Source organism: Nicotiana tomentosiformis, chromosome 11 (assembly GCF_000390325.3).
Source record: "Nicotiana tomentosiformis chromosome 11, ASM39032v3, whole genome shotgun sequence".
Classification (NCBI taxonomy): domain Eukaryota; kingdom Viridiplantae; phylum Streptophyta; class Magnoliopsida; order Solanales; family Solanaceae; genus Nicotiana; species Nicotiana tomentosiformis.
In genome coordinates, this window is record NC_090822.1 from 124,279,530 (window position 1) to 124,295,653 (window position 16,124).

General features: G+C 32.2%; 2 protein-coding genes across 2 annotated transcripts; one reads left to right on the plus strand and one right to left on the minus strand.

Moving 5' to 3' along the window:
* The first annotated feature begins 6,921 nt into the window (after window positions 1–6,921).
* Window positions 6,922–13,274, plus strand: LOC104106672 (delta(12)-acyl-lipid-desaturase-like). Its single transcript, XM_009615267.4, has 2 exons — window positions 6,922–7,097; window positions 11,806–13,274. The coding sequence occupies exon 2, from the start codon at window positions 11,836–11,838 to the stop codon at window positions 12,985–12,987; it is 1,152 nt and encodes a 383-aa protein (XP_009613562.1). The 5' UTR covers window positions 6,922–7,097; window positions 11,806–11,835; the 3' UTR covers window positions 12,988–13,274.
* A 1,056-nt stretch (window positions 13,275–14,330) lies between these two features.
* LOC104106673 (uncharacterized) lies at window positions 14,331–15,572 on the minus strand. Its single transcript, XM_009615268.4, has 2 exons — window positions 14,877–15,572; window positions 14,331–14,557 (listed from the first exon to the last, which is right to left on the minus strand). Exons 1-2 carry the CDS (start codon window positions 15,441–15,443, stop codon window positions 14,519–14,521), a joined length of 606 nt encoding a protein of 201 aa, XP_009613563.1. The 5' UTR covers window positions 15,444–15,572; the 3' UTR covers window positions 14,331–14,518.
* Window positions 15,573–16,124: the final 552 nt, after the last annotated feature.

Genomic DNA, 16,124 nt, shown 5'->3' on the forward strand with positions numbered 1-16,124 from the left:
CACGTGAATACCACCCTTAACCGGAGTTCTCGGGTTCAAGGTCTGGGTATAAAAAATCATGCCATGGAACTTAAATGAGCCTTACGCAATGCGAATCCAGATCTAATCGGGCTCTAATACGGATATCGGACACCGAGTGGGTCCAAAAAAGAAAAGGAAAATAACTTTCAGTTTAAGTTATGCAAGTCTTTAAAATGCAAACATTTTTAAAAATTCAAGATAAACAAATATTGAGTAATTAGCTCATCGAACATGTATATTTCACCTACTAAATATGAATGATTAAAAGGAAAAACAGAAAGAAAAAAAAAGATGGAAAAGTTTGGTCCTTTTTTCTTACTATCATATTTTGGGATGAAATTAGAAAAGAACGAGAACCGAGTATGAGGAATCCAGAAGAGAAGGCCAATTCAATTGGGCTATATTCAAACCCATTTAAAACTTGCATCAGACCTATAAAATAATAAAACCGTAGAAATGACACCAGTAGCCATTCTAAAAGACTATTATTTAGGAATTATGCAGTGTATTCTGAATTTTAATTTTTCAATTCAATTCAATTTTTCAGGAAAAAAATGTCCTGAGTTGTCCTCAAATTAAAATTTTTAATTTAAAATTTTAGGATAAAATAAGTAGTGGTTAATTTCTAAATAGCATCACTAAGAGTGCACTTGCCCCTAGTTTAAGATCAAGCTCAAAGATATGTGGTGTTATGGTGTATACGACAACTTTTTGATACATTATAGGTTCGTTCACATGAAATAGATGAATTTTTTCTTATCTTATTTCTTGATAATAAAACTTAGGAATTCTCAAAAATTACACAAGGTCTTGAATATTTTTAAGGTATGGTAAAACTTTTTCTCTCGAGCCTAAAAAACAAACAAAGAAATGCTTAAACCTATATGAGTTCTTTTATTAACTAAAAATAAAGAATATTATTTTAATTATATAGTATTCGAGGCTTACTAGTCCGACCATTCAGAATTTACGTAATACTCACTCCGGTCCACAATAAGTGATTTTTTGATCTTTTTTTTGTGGTCCAAAATAAGTGATTTTTCCAGATTTCAAGAATGAATTAATTGTTTTTTTCCTACATTGCCCTTGGAGTAAATAGTATTGGAGTATGTGCTAGAAGTGTTTTTGTGAAGAGATAGTAAAGGTTAATATGGTCAATTTCATTGTTAATTAATGTTAAAAGGTGAATTTTTTAATTTGTGTGAAAACAACCAAAAAAATCACTTATTTTGGACCGGAGGAGCAGAGAATGAAACCGTAACTAGAGGGACTCTTTTGTTCATTTAATACAACATTTATTTTCGTTAAATCCAAAGTTATATTCAAAATCTAGAGTAATCAGATACTTTAAATCTGCCATTAATGTGGAATAAATATCTGGCAAATTGCAATAAATTGTGTAGGCATAGTAAATGGGAAAAAGTGATTATAATTTACCTGAAAAAGAAATTCAAAACAGCGTTCAGTTCTTTCCCCAACTAGTTTTAGGATACGCGCGCGTGTACCCCATCTCAACAAATACAAAATTTTAGAAAATTACATAAAGATTATATTAGAATTTGTGTTTGAGGCATAAAATAAAAATTAACAAAAGTTTAAGTTTCTTAAAAATATTGATCAGAATTATCTAACTTCAACGAAGGAAGAAACTCTCAAGACAAAAAGACAATTGAATAATGTCTACGGTCAATAAGAAATATCATATCAATTGTTCTCAACATATTAGAAAAGACTAAATTACTATTGCAAAAGGTATTCTTTAACTGCTGCATTTTGATTAATCTACTATTTCTTCATTTTGGTGTGAGCTTTCTTTCTTTGTCCAAAAACCGAATATTTTCTTTTATGGAAGTAAGAGTCTAAGATTGGAATGAAATAATTACCGTTAATGGATTCTAAAAGGACCATGTTAATCTATGAGCCAAAAATATGGAGCTTATGTTAAAAAAATCCTCTAAATTTTGCACCGAAGCTAAAATAATAAAGTACCAATTATGTATTATTTGTTATTTTTTAGATGCAAATAACTATCTAGAATAATTATGTATTTTTATTTTGGGGTCATATCAATAAAAATCGGCTAGAGCGTTATTATTTTCTTGCTTAATTAAAAAGGTACAACCAAAATAACAGAGTCGTAATTATTTTCAAAAATTCACAATATTTTTGAAATGCTACCTATTATGTTGTTTAAGTAAATAGAATAACTATTATATATATATATATATATATATATATATATATTTCTTTGACAGGCCCATGCGTCTTGTTTCTCATTCAGAAAAAAATCTCAAAACTTGGATAACTACTTCCAAAGTATTAGCAAAAAATAGAGACTTCTAAAGTCATTTAGTTACTATTATTTTAGAAGATATCGATAAACTCAACTACTAATTCTTTTTAAAAAAAGGTAATTTAAATAAGGAAAGAATCTTATATATAATTCCTACTTAGTATTAGGAGTTTTTACCTAACTCAAATAAGGAAAGATTTAATAGTCAAACTTTAAATTAATTCGAAAAGCCTAAATGTTAGGAAAATAATTTAAATGACTATTTTGTCTAGTGTGAAACTTATTTTTCAAGGGTAAAAAAGGCGAACGACATTTCTCTAAGGGCCTTAGTGCTTTTAATATAATATGCCAAGCCTTTATTGAAAGATAAAAGTTAATCTATACAATTAGGATACATTACGTGTTTTACTATTTCAAACTGAGATGACTGCGGACTTTTCGGTAAAATTATTTAATTAAAAAAAAAAATCCGTCAAGTGCCAAATTATGAGGTTGTTTAGACTATTAAAAACTTGTTTCCAGTGTTAAATAAATTAAAACTTGCACGTGTAAATATCATAATTAGATACTATTTGTATGCCCACGAGTTGTTTACATTCGTCCCTTTCTAGGGAAAATTTCTTGTGTCTTTTTTTTTAAATTTTTTTTTTTTATTGTACTCTTTGTTTTGAATTATAGATACAGCACTATGTAGAAGGTGAATTAAATCTCATTTCTTAATAGCATAGTTTCCTTCTAACTTTTAAATGTCTATGAAATATTATCAGGGTATTTGTGTGTTCATGAATAGTTTTTGGTATGATTTGTTGCACTGCGATAAGGCGATAATGATTTGATACACATGAATTTGCTTGCAGCAACATTTAGTTTATTATATATCAATCTTGTTTATTTTTTCTTTTGGTTGCTAATAGACCAAAAGTACGTAGCAGAAACTGAGGAAATTTTAGGACCTTCGTTTTGACATGTATATTTTGATGGCTTAACATCTATATAAATTAAACTCAATTATTGCCTTCTTTTAATAGGCACTGGTCATAAGTGTAACCCTACTTGAATAACATAGAAGTGAAGAACTTGAATAATTATAAATTTTTCAATCGTCACTCATGAGAGTCGAGATATATTATTTATTATTTTTAATGACTTATACTTTTTAAATTTTTATTTTATAATTCAAATATATTATTTAATAATATTTATGTGCCTCTTTAACATTGTGTAATTATTGTTATGAGGTAGCATAATGGGATTCATTCGTAAAAATCAATTAATTTCCTCATATAAAACTTAGAAAAAGTATTAAATAATTAATTAATGAGTCCCATAGAAATATATTTTCTTTACATAACTTGATTTTACTTCGTTAGACAACTATTAGGAGTAGGAGATTTGACTTCCATAAAAATCAATTAATTTTCTTGTATAAAACTTAGAAGTATAAATTAATTAATATAAGGAAATAATAATAAAGCTTTTATAAATTAAAGATACAATGTATGTGCAAATTAGGACTCGTACAAGTTAAAGTTGGAAAATATTTAGTAGTCAATATTTTAGTTGATTTCAAACACTTAAATATTAGAAAAAGAACTAAATTACTATTTTGCCTAGTGCGAAACCTATTTTGAAAAGGTAAAAAAGACGAATGATATTTCGTTAAGGGCTTCAAGTTTTTAATATAGTATATAGATATAGATATAGATAAGTGCCAAGTTTGTACGGATGCCAAATTATTTGCTTCCGAAAAGGGTTAATTTCTTGTAAAACAAAGTTTATATTTACAGCCTAGATAGAAAGCAGAATGTTAGCCAAACTATTTTAATTATTTACACTACTACTAGAATAAGTATCGGGTAAATGTGTCCGGCAAGTTTGGACAAATAAGAAAAAACCACCTAGTGTATTTGTCCCGAACTTGAACGTGAGACTTAATTTATGATTCTCCACACGTTTCATTGACCACTGAACCATACCCTTAAGTGATTTTTTTTTTTCTAAACACATTTGGTTTTAAACATGTAAGAAAAGAATTGAAGGGGAGCCTTGGAACGACAATAAAGTTGTCTCTATGTGACCTAAGGTCACGAGTTCGAGCTATGGAGACAGCTATTAATACTTGCATTATGATAGGTTGTCTATATCGCATCCGTTAATGTGTGTCCCTTTCACGGAAGGGGGCGGAGGTAGTGTACTGTTTATGAATTCGGATGAATCCAATAACTTTTGCATTAAACCCTATTATATTAAAAAATTCATTAAATATATATATAAATATTTAATTGCGAATCCAATAACTAAACGAGTTATGAACTCATTGGCAGATTCATAATCCATAAACTTCAAATATGCGTTCCGTTGTTCATGGACTTGCGTAAATACAAGATAATTTCTACATCGAGCTGCTTATGGATTATAAGAAAATAATAAAATTTGCTAAATAAGAAATAAAATATGAAACCCTTGTGCGACCAAACCCCACAAATTCCAATCCCATCAAAATAGAAAAGTCAGTCACCGTGCGTTTTTCATGTTGACGACTCAACATTACTTTGTGTTATCTCCTCATCGGTAAGTGTTGTGCGAAAACCAACACTACCATCTTCTTCAGAAAAGTAAGACGACAAAACCCCAGTCAATCTCTCAGGCAGAAAGTCACGCGCCTCCACGCGCCGCTAGAACTAGGGTTCCGACGAGCTACAGTAACTTTTCCGGCGCGTGTGAGCCATTCCAGCTATTTTTTGACAAAACTTCTCCAGGACAACTTACAGCTAATTTGGATGATTGTTACGCATCGTTTCATAATGTATCGTATTATATTGTACTGTATCATTTGATGAATACAATGTTTGGATAGATTGTATCGTTTGTTGTTATTTCATGATATCACACACCAGCAATATAAAGAATAAACTTGCAATATTATAAAGAAAAATTATGTTTATTATATAAAAAGGTAGGGTAAATGATAAAATTATTTAATAATAATGAAGGGTGAGATGAGAGAAAAAGACAGGATAACGATGCAACCACACCAAATCGATCGTTACATAAAGTGGCACATTTCATCGTTACATAACGACGGATTTAACAATACAATACAATAAAATTTAAGTAACAACCAAAACAAACATCGTATTTAAAGTAACAATACGATACAATACAACAGGTAACAATCATCCAAACAAGTTGTTACTCGTCCAGTGATTCCGAGCCTACCTATCAGACTGCTTTTTATTTTTATTTTTATTTTTTATATATAAGAAAATAATTTTTTTTTTTTCTAAATCAGTAATAAAATATTTGAGATTAGAGGAATCAAACAACTTGCCAAATTAGATAAGTGTTACATAATACTAAAATAATTCCCCGAAATTTTCATTTCCTTTTAACTTATGTGTGGAGGAGACAAATCCAAAGAGAAGATACTTAGCTGGAGACAAAATATTCTAACTAATATTCAAACTCTTTTCTCAGTGCTTCACGTATTACAAGGCAGTCAGGTGGACACTTCTTTCCCACTAATGGCCATTTTCATCCCCAAAGAACTTTTGGCCTTTTCTTACTCACATGCAAACTCTCTTTGTCACACACTACATTTCTTTTTCCATCTAAAAGTCTGAATTAGTTGCTTTTGTACCCCCTTAACTTATGGAAATTTGCTCAATTTGTGACCTTATTGTTTTAAATCTTAGGATTGTGACTTGTGCCTTGATCTTTTTAATTCCAAAACAATTACGATTGTTATCTACATATGATGTGGTGAAACGACAATGATATCTTCATCACTATGGATTCAATTGAACCAATAACTTTCGACGATAACATAAATTTATGTAAATAAAAATTTATTATAATTATAACAAACTGTAGATTAAACTCATAGCTTTACAAATATAACTATGCTTCCTTCCATGTTGCTATATATTCGTGCAACAAGATTTTCGGATTAACTTGTCCTACCAAATATTTGCTATCAAAAAGTTAAGAGCAAGGAGGAATTCATTTCATAATAAAGAGATATTCAAATGATGTGGTTATACATGGTCATATTTTATTTCTTCATTTTATGACATTATTACTATTCGAGAGTTTGAATATTTTTTATTATATGTTTTCATATATTTTTAGTCATTTTAAGTCGTAACTTATGGAGTAATGCTTTTTATGTAATAAATATGTAAAATTAATTTTAAAAATTGATGCTTGAATTAAGCTAGAAAATTAGGTAATTTAACTTTCATAGTCCGAACTCCTTTCTTTTTGCAATGATTTGCGAAAGAATAAAAGGGGTTTTACGTAACGCAAATATGATTTAATCGGGTCAATTAATTCATATTGTAAAAAAAATAGAACTAATATTGAGAAAAATTAGGGGGCTAATTAATAACAAGACAAAACGATGTGAGTCGAAGTGCAATAGTTGAATATATATAAGGGTATCAAGAACAAATAAAAAAATCAGATCTCCAAATATGCCATCTTTGTTGTACTTTGAAGACCAATATACCAAATGACGTGTCGGACTACCAATGAAATAATGACACGTAGACACCTCGAGAGCTTGTTACGTTTAAGCATGCATGTAAGGAAGAAGGACCGTCGCAGGATCCTCCCCTTATATCGCCTACTATATATATACACAACTCCCTTTTTGTGAATCCCATTTTTTCTCAAATACCCAAAAAAAAATTAGCCTCTTCTCTTTCACTGAGAGAAAAAGAGAGAGAGAGAGAGAGAGAGAGAGAGAGAGAGAGAGTGGGGGTGGGTGAAGGCTAAAGAGGTAATTTTTTCCTCCAATTATCTCCATTGTTTTCACCTGCATTCTTTCTTCCTTTTTTAAATTTGATGATTCTTGATTTGTTATGAGTTTTTTGATTGATTTTAGCTGCATTGAGTTTTTCTTGGCCAGATCTGTAATGGGTTTCTCTTTAGTTTTCCCTTGATTTCCCATGTTTGGTACCTGCGTGGACTCTGATTAATCTGTATTCGAGCTAAATCTGGATTCCTCTGATTAATTTAGATTTGCGCTACGTAAGGCTTGTTAAAGGAGAGACTTTTGAACCCGAGACTTCTAATTAAGAGTTGAGGTTTCTTTTTAGACTTTACAGGAACAGAGTCACATATTTAAATTTGTCACAAAAGCCTTTGATTTCTGTTTTTGTGGGTGAATTTTTGCATGCATGAGCCATCTTTAGAGAAAAAGTTTTTTTTTTTAAAAACCTTTTTGTGGTAGGTAATTTTCTGGGTTTATTTTAGTTTTTTTAATCCAGAACTATAGAATTTGCATGCATGATTTTTGGATGATTTGTATTTTTATGGGTTTTGTTTTTGCTTGAGAGCGGTAAGTACAGATTTTTCTCAAACTTTGATATTTCGGAGCATGTTTAATGTGAGAATTTGAAAAGTGGTGTAAAAAGATGAATTTTTTAATCTTTTTAGGTAGCGGCTACCGGCCAAATCAATCTTTGTTTATATCAGTCTTTTTTTATTGTTGTGTTTGTCATTTTTTTTAATTTCGATTTGATTTGTTCAAATCATTATGTGGGGCTTTCTGATTTTGACAATTCTACTTTTCCATCATGACAAAAAAAAGTGATTCTTATAACAGGAGAAAACGACTTATTTTGAAAAAAATACTTTTTGGACAGGAATAGTTTGTGTTTCGCTAATCACTCTAAAAAATACTTTTGAGCAATAATTTGTGTTTGACCAAGCTTTTTAGAAATTGTTTTTAAGTATTAAATTATAAATAAAAACGTGAATAGATTTGCTTAATACTTAATATTATAAGTAAATAAATAGTCTTAAAAATTTGTTACTACATGCAATAATTAAATCTTTTTATTTTATTTAAGTAAAATATAAAAATAAAATTTAAAAGTACTTAATTCTTTTAATATAAGTTAAATATATTAAAAATTATTCAGCAAATATAAAAGTATTCACCTCTAAAGTCACTATAATTAGAAAGCTATCCTAAAAATAATAAGAAATATTTATATATTAATATCCTAAGTATTAGGTTTAACGGTTATTTTGGTATATACTATATTTTGTTAAAGGTATTTTTGGTAAGAAGAAATATCAAAACTGTTTCTGCTTCTGCTTTTGAAAAAAAATTATTTTTTTCTGCTTCTCCAAAAATACTTTTTTTTTTCAAAAAAACTTGATCAAACACCTCAAGTTAGGGAAAAAAAGTATTTTTTTTTCTCGTGAGAAGCTTGGCCAAACGGGCTATACTTTTGCTGACCTCACAAGTCTTTTCCTTTAAGATTTTGAATTTCTTTTTCTAAAGAGGATTGAAAAATGGTTTTGATTTTCTACTTTGGATTATCAATTTTTCTAAAAACATTACTTCCCATGTTTTAATGTAGATGAAACGCTTTCCTAATTCGTCCGTTCAAAAAAAATACACATTTCTATAATTGAAAATAATTTAACTTTAAGTTCTTCATTTTACCCATTTTACCCTTAACGAGAAGCTTTTATAACCACACAAATGTCATGGCCTCAAAAAGCTTTCAACCATTAAACTTTTAAAATCACTAGTTTCAAAAGCCCTTTTTTTTTCCCCTTAAACTCCGTGTCGTATCAAACTAACTATTTGAAATTGAAATAGAGGGAGTAACTTTTATGAAAATCATTGTTATTATTAATGCGTATAATCTGGAAAATAATTATACATTTAAAAAAAAAATTGAGAAATAAAATTGTACTTGATTAGATTCAATGTACCCATTTTCAGTAATCAGTTCACATGATTGCCTAACATAGATGTACAGCCACCCAAAGTTTTTAGAGATTCTGTACTGATCTTATATGTCAGATGGGGACATGACTATTGAGAGTAAATAGGAATTGTCAAGTACTACTCCGTTGAATAGTCAAGATCTACTATTGAGTGGTTCTCTAAGTGGGCGGTTGTACATAAGAATTGTAAAATTTTCGGAAAAAAAAAAGAACAAAAATTCCAAGTGAAAATGGTGTTTGAAAATTAGAATTGTGTTTGGACATGAATACAATTTTGAGCTGTTTTTGAATTTTTGTGAGTGAACTGAATTGAAAGTTTTGAAAAACAGTTTTTTGGAGTTTTTTTATAATTTCAAAAAATTTCAAAAATTCATCTTCAAGTGAAAAAATTAAAAATTTTATGGCCAAATACTGAATTTTTCGAAAAAAGTGAAGTGAATTTTTCTAGAAAAGTGAATTTTTTTTATGGCCAAACGGCCCCTAAGTTGAATGGTTGGGAGATTTTTTTTGCTAGTTAGTTTTTTTTTTCCTTCACTTTTTATTCAAGGTGGGGGTTGGGTTAGCTTGCATGGACCTATACTATTCCACTTGGTACTGCTATCTCCCGGTGTCGCGGCGCAGATGCTCCGGTACAGTGTATTTTGTCTCTCCTCGGATTTGTGAGTTGGCAATTTTACATTCTCTCTTTGAAAAAGAAGAAGGAATTCTAGGCTAGATAGTACCATTTTTGGTTAATTGGTATAAAGGTATTTGTTCATCGAGACGAGGATCTATCGAAAACAGTTTCTCAACTTTTCTAAGATAGGGGCGGGGTAAGTATATGTGCACATAGGTACTTTCCTAAGGTAGGGGTGGGATAAGGTATGTGTGCACACCGGGACTATCGGAAATAACTTCTCTACTTTCCTAAAGTAAGGGGTAAGGTCTGCGTGCACACTACACTCAAACAAACGAGAGACACGGAATAAAAATGTTAATTTTGTACTCTTTGAGATCTTCTTTGAGTAACTCTATTTCTACTTGCCACAAAAGACTTATCTATTCTCTCTCTTCAGCTCTGTAAAGGCATATACACGAGTGTATAACAACCATATGTGGCACAGATTTTAATAAAATCTTCTGTGATATGATTTACTCCTGAGCCGAGTTTCTATTGGAAACAGCCTCTCTATCGATATTACTGGATATGTTGTTTTTGTGGTGGTCTGTGATATGATTTCCTCTAGAGGTGGATGTGAGAAGTGATTTATAACTAGAAAATTAATGCTCTGCAGTAGTGCTGTACTTTTTAATTGCTGTTGCTGTCTAGTTTAATTGGCTGGTTGGCGGATGTTATTAATGGTTTACCTTTTAATTAATAGAATGAAGGTCCAATGGTCCTAGCTTAAAGTCAATAACCGTCATTATTGTTGAGTTGCACCAGCCTATTTTTTCTTCTTTAATTAGTTGTATAGTAGATGTTATCACATCACTGTTGCATTGTTTTGAATTTGAAGGAACTGGAATGAGTACAATAACGTGTAGTAATGGAAGTTACATATAGAAGTTATTTCAGAAAAAGCAAACTCTAATTGTAATTATAGATACTTAATCAAGTTACTAAATAGTCGCTAGTTGTTGTATTTTGACTGGTTGAGAGATCTGAGTATGTTTTAGAAATTGCGTAATCTAATGATATGTTGAATTTGATAAAAATAGCAATTATTGGCCTACAGCTAGTGAGAAAGTTTGGTGAGATGTCAACTGAGTTTATGCATGTGAGGATTTTTTTTTTTTTTTTTTTTTGGAGGAAACTCTTACTAATCTACTTCTTGTCAAGTTGTTTAGATGTGGACACTGGCTTATATCCTTTAGGCATTAGGTACAATCTACTTCTAGTTCAAGTGATGAAAAATGAATGGTTGACTCCATCTTTTTGTTGTCAATTTTCTTGTGTATGTGTGTATATGCACACACATTACCTAATATACAAATGATGAAACATTCCTTTCCCATGAAAAAGTTTCAATTCATTCAGGTTTTCCCCATCCGGTATAAGTGGTTTGCTGTCTGATTATCAGTTATTCAATATTTTGTTGTACCTTCGTGTTCGAGCAGTGGTGCGTCTACATCACTCCCCTTGGATCCCGCATGAATGCGGGATGACTTGTGCACCGGGCTGCCCTTTGGTTTAGGCACTCTGCACTTGGCTATAATCTACATATTTGCTGATCTTTGCAACCTTAGTTATATGGTCCATGAAAATTTGTGGTGATAATGACTTTGATTTGGGCATTTATTAGGAATAGCTGTAATGTGCTGTATTAGGATTGTGTGTCTGTGCATAATGTGACTCTTTTGATGTATTAGCCTTCTTTATATTTCTGTATTTGAGTTATAATGAGTGGCAATTTCTGGCCTCACATTTCTGTTTTGGAATTTTATGTGGACCCTAGCTGCTATAGACCTCATGTTTCTGTCAGAAGATTGAATTGTTGATTTGGTACTTCTTCTCTGCCAATGATAGTTTGATCTCTAAATTAAGACCTTTCATGTCTGATTTGGTTCTTGACTTTATTGATTGTGGGGTGGATAGATTAAGGGACCACACTTCTTTTGGTCAGTGATGTTTTAGTCTAGTTTTTTCAGATGTTTAATTATTCTTTGATTCATTTTTCTGTTTACTTATTGATTTTCTTATATCAAGATAATAGTCGACGAACTCTCAAGTGAAGCAAGAGTAATGTACATTTTTACAGGTTTGGGATTGACGAGGCAAGGAAGCGAAAATGGGAGCTGGTGGTAATATGTCTGTTGTAACCGGCAAGACTGGCGAAAAGAAGAATCCTCTTGAAAAGGTACCAACCTCAAAGCCACCTTTCACAGTTGGTGATATCAAGAAGGCCATCCCACCTCACTGCTTTCAGCGGTCTCTCGTTCGTTCATTCTCCTATGTTGTGTATGACCTTATACTGGTGTCCGTCTTCTACTACATTGCCATCACTTACTTCCACCTCCTCCCGTCCCCGTATTGCTACCTTGCATGGCCTATTTACTGGATTTGTCAGGGATGCGTTTGCACTGGTATTTGGGTCATTGCGCACGAATGTGGCCACCATGCCTTTAGTGACTACCAGTGGGTCGATGACACTGTCGGGCTTATCCTCCACTCTGCTCTGATGGTGCCTTACTTCTCTTGGAAATATAGTCATCGTCGCCACCACTCCAACACTGGCTCGCTCGAGCGTGATGAGGTCTTTGTGCCTAAGCCGAAATCACAACTCGGATGGTATTCGAAGTACTTGAACAATCCACCAGGCCGGGTTATGTCACTTACAGTCACCCTCACTCTTGGCTGGCCATTGTACTTGGCTTTCAATGTCTCTGGCCGACATTATGATCGCTTCGCATGTCATTATGACCCTTACGGCCCAATCTACAATGACCGCGAGAGGCTACAGATCTTCCTTTCTGATGCTGGAGTTCTTGGAGCAGGTTATCTGCTATATCGTATTGCTTTGGTAAAAGGGCTAGCTTGGCTTGTGTGTATGTATGGCGTACCCCTCCTAATCGTGAACGGCTTCCTTGTCTTGATCACTTACTTGCAGCACACTCACCCGTCATTGCCTCACTACGATTCATCCGAGTGGGATTGGCTAAGGGGAGCTTTGGCAACCGTCGACAGAGACTATGGCATTCTAAACAAGGTCTTCCACAACATCACCGATACTCACGTCGTGCACCATCTGTTCTCGACAATGCCACACTACAACGCGGTGGAGGCAACGAAGGCAGTCAAGCCATTACTCGGAGACTACTACCAATTTGATGGAACCCCAGTTTTCAAAGCAATGTGGAGAGAAGCTAAAGAGTGTATCTATGTGGAGAAAGATGAAGCATCTCAAGGCAAAGGTGTTTTCTGGTACAAAAACAAACTCTGAACTTGAGAAAAGAACTGCTTGCTTTGAATTTGGAATTGGTCTTTGGTAATGTTTGGTCTCTGTCTAAGTAAGTATTCTGAATTTAAGTTAATATTAGCTAGTGTTTTGTACTTGTTAGTAAGGGAGGTTTATGTTTGATGAAACTGGGATAAAAAATAGAGGAACAAAATGCATCCTCCATCTCCCTTTAGTGTGTAACCTTTATGTAATGAACTACCAGTTCTAAATTATGTCTTTGTGAAGACTAAAATGAGCTGTCTAAATGGTACTGAATTTTTGTGTGTGTCTATATTTAGTAAAGTTTTTTTTTTTCTTTTCTCAGTTTGAACTTTGAAACAGAATTCTGCAATTTCATATTTTACTAGTATTTCAAAATGTGCAATGGGATTATAACAGGTTGAAAAGATCTATGATCTTCCATTAGTATTTGGTTATATGACAATGCTAATAGACATTTCTAGTGGGCTTGTTTTTTTAAAAAATTGACAATATGTACAAACTGGGTAGTTTAATAAGAATGGGGCTATTTTTAAAAGTGGGCTAGCTTTTAAATTCGAATAAATGACATCAACAGTTGGATTCATGACCATATGCTTTATCAAAATAGTCATCATTCTTCTGATAGCAGCCCGCTAAATCCAAACGGTTGGGGCGGTTCGGATATGGACGGTCAAATGAGTTAACCGATGAATAATATAAGTATGATTTTATTTTGGATGTGATTACTTTTTCTATAATTTCTAGCATCTCAAATTTAAGGAATCCTATTTTGAGTTTTGCAAATGTAAAAATTAAACCAATTAATTATTCATTATATATTTATTTATTAAGTGGATAATATGGATCCTAGCCATATTTCACCCATTTTTTAAAGTTCACTATCTAACTCATTTTTTAGTTGATAAAACTGATGGAACTTAATTTTTATCATTTTGTCACCATTAATTCTATCCATGAAGGATGGGCTTAAATTCAACTTGAATCGTCGCGATTTTGGTGCTAAATCGAAGTGAATTTAGAATTTAGAATTAGTTCAACATGCTCAGTTTGATCTTATTATTATATGTTTATGTTTTTTTTTTCATATGTAACATAGTTTAAGGCAAATGCAATATATTCAGTTGAACACAAAAACTGCTCTAAATCCGCGGCAGCTAGCACAGAGTTAGCCGATGCTTATAATTAACTTTTACCGAAAAAAGAATTAATATTCAAAAAAATAAAATATAGTAAGATATATTCCAAATTTGACTGTAAATCATGATTTTTCCAAATAGAATTAGATCAACATTCTAAGGAATCAGGAAAAAATAAACAAGATTTGACGAACGGACACTACAAGATGAGAGATTTTATGTATTATAATATTTTTATCATTAGTACTAATTAGGATTTTTGACAGATATGCCAAATTATTGCTGAAACCCAAGGAAGACTTGAAACATTACATAGAGACTTTCAACATAAAGGATAATTAATAGCAAATCATCTACTAATACATGATCTGGAATTAAACATTAAAACTTTATTTTTACTTTTCCTCCTCCTCCTCCTTGGACATCTTAATCACCTGAAATTAATTAACATAATGCTGCATTAGGCACTGTATATATTCTTAAACTAAGAACTACTTCACCAATTAGAAAAATAAAAGAAAACAATGAACTGTTTGAAATGCAAAAGCTCACAATTTGTGTATGTGTTTTAGAAAACTAGTTTTTTATCCCAATTAATGTTCGAAGAAGACGTACAATCATTTATCACTCATTTATGGAAAAAGTAAGGGTAATTTAGTCAAATTCACTTCATGATTAATGCTATTAAAAATGTGTCAAAATCTTAAACGACATATAAAAATATAAAAATGATAGAAGGGTTTTTTAACTTACTTGAACACCCTTGCAAGGGCTATCAACATCACAATAAGCTTCAAGAGTGATTAACACTTGATTATCCAAATCCTCTGCATATTTATAGCAAGGGCAACTAGTTCCAAGTATGCTCTTGAATGTTGGGCAGCATTCATCAATTTTAGGTGTGTTGAACATGCACTTCTTAACCTTTGCTTGGTCACTAGCCGAGCAGCTCGAACTCGGGGCGGGAGGGGGTGGGGATGGTGGTGGAGGTGGTGGAGGAGATGGTCGTGGTCGTGGTTGTGGTGGCGGAGGAGGGCTAGGGCATGGTCGTGGCCGTGGTGGTGGAGGAGGGCTAGGGCATGGTCGTGGACGTGGACGTGGACGTGGACGTGGTCGTGGAGGAGGGCATGGCCATGGCGGTGGTGGTGGCCACGGAAATGGCCATGTCAGATAACAGGGAATTTCCCATGGCCAAAGCAGTTGTAACTCATTCCTGTCATCTGCCACAACCACTTCTCTCGCCGTGGCCACTTGTTGGTGGCTACAAAACAAAATTGCAGCCACCATTAACATCATGAGCATATTGTTCATGGCTGCCATTTTTCACTGAATGGTTTGTATTATACAGTGAAGAGATATGAGCTATCTATATATAGACATTATTAGACTTACTATGGAAAGTAGGATTTGAGTAAATTAGTTAGCTGTGATATTCTGCTCCCTTTAGTTAGTAAATGAGTGACTGTATTATGACATATATCACATGAAAACAAGTTGCATCCGTTCATTTCAAAATGGGCCAGTTACCAGTACAATTGGATAATGTTTGATAGTTTTATTATTACAGCCGGTCAAATTTATTATTTATTTTTTCTAGTCGGTATATATAAATTATATATTGATTATCACAGTTATACATATATTATACGTGAATATATATATACATATACATCCGCTAGCTATTTTTAGTTTAACAGATTAGGTGGACGGTTATTTGGGTCCATTATATTTTTATGTTGCATTCTACTTGCATGAAGTTTGAATATATTAGAAAATATAAAAATAATAATTGAAATTTTAGTCACATTTGAATTTGTGCTCTTTAGTTGTAGAAGTTATATACAAATAAAATAATGTCAAATAGTTTAGACAAATTTGAAATGAAAAGATTTATGTATAACGTAAAATGGACACCATGAGCTAATTAAATTATCCTAACGAAGTCAGTAAAAATTAAACTAGCTCGTAAAATAAAACGGATACCATGAAAAAGTTGTTTTT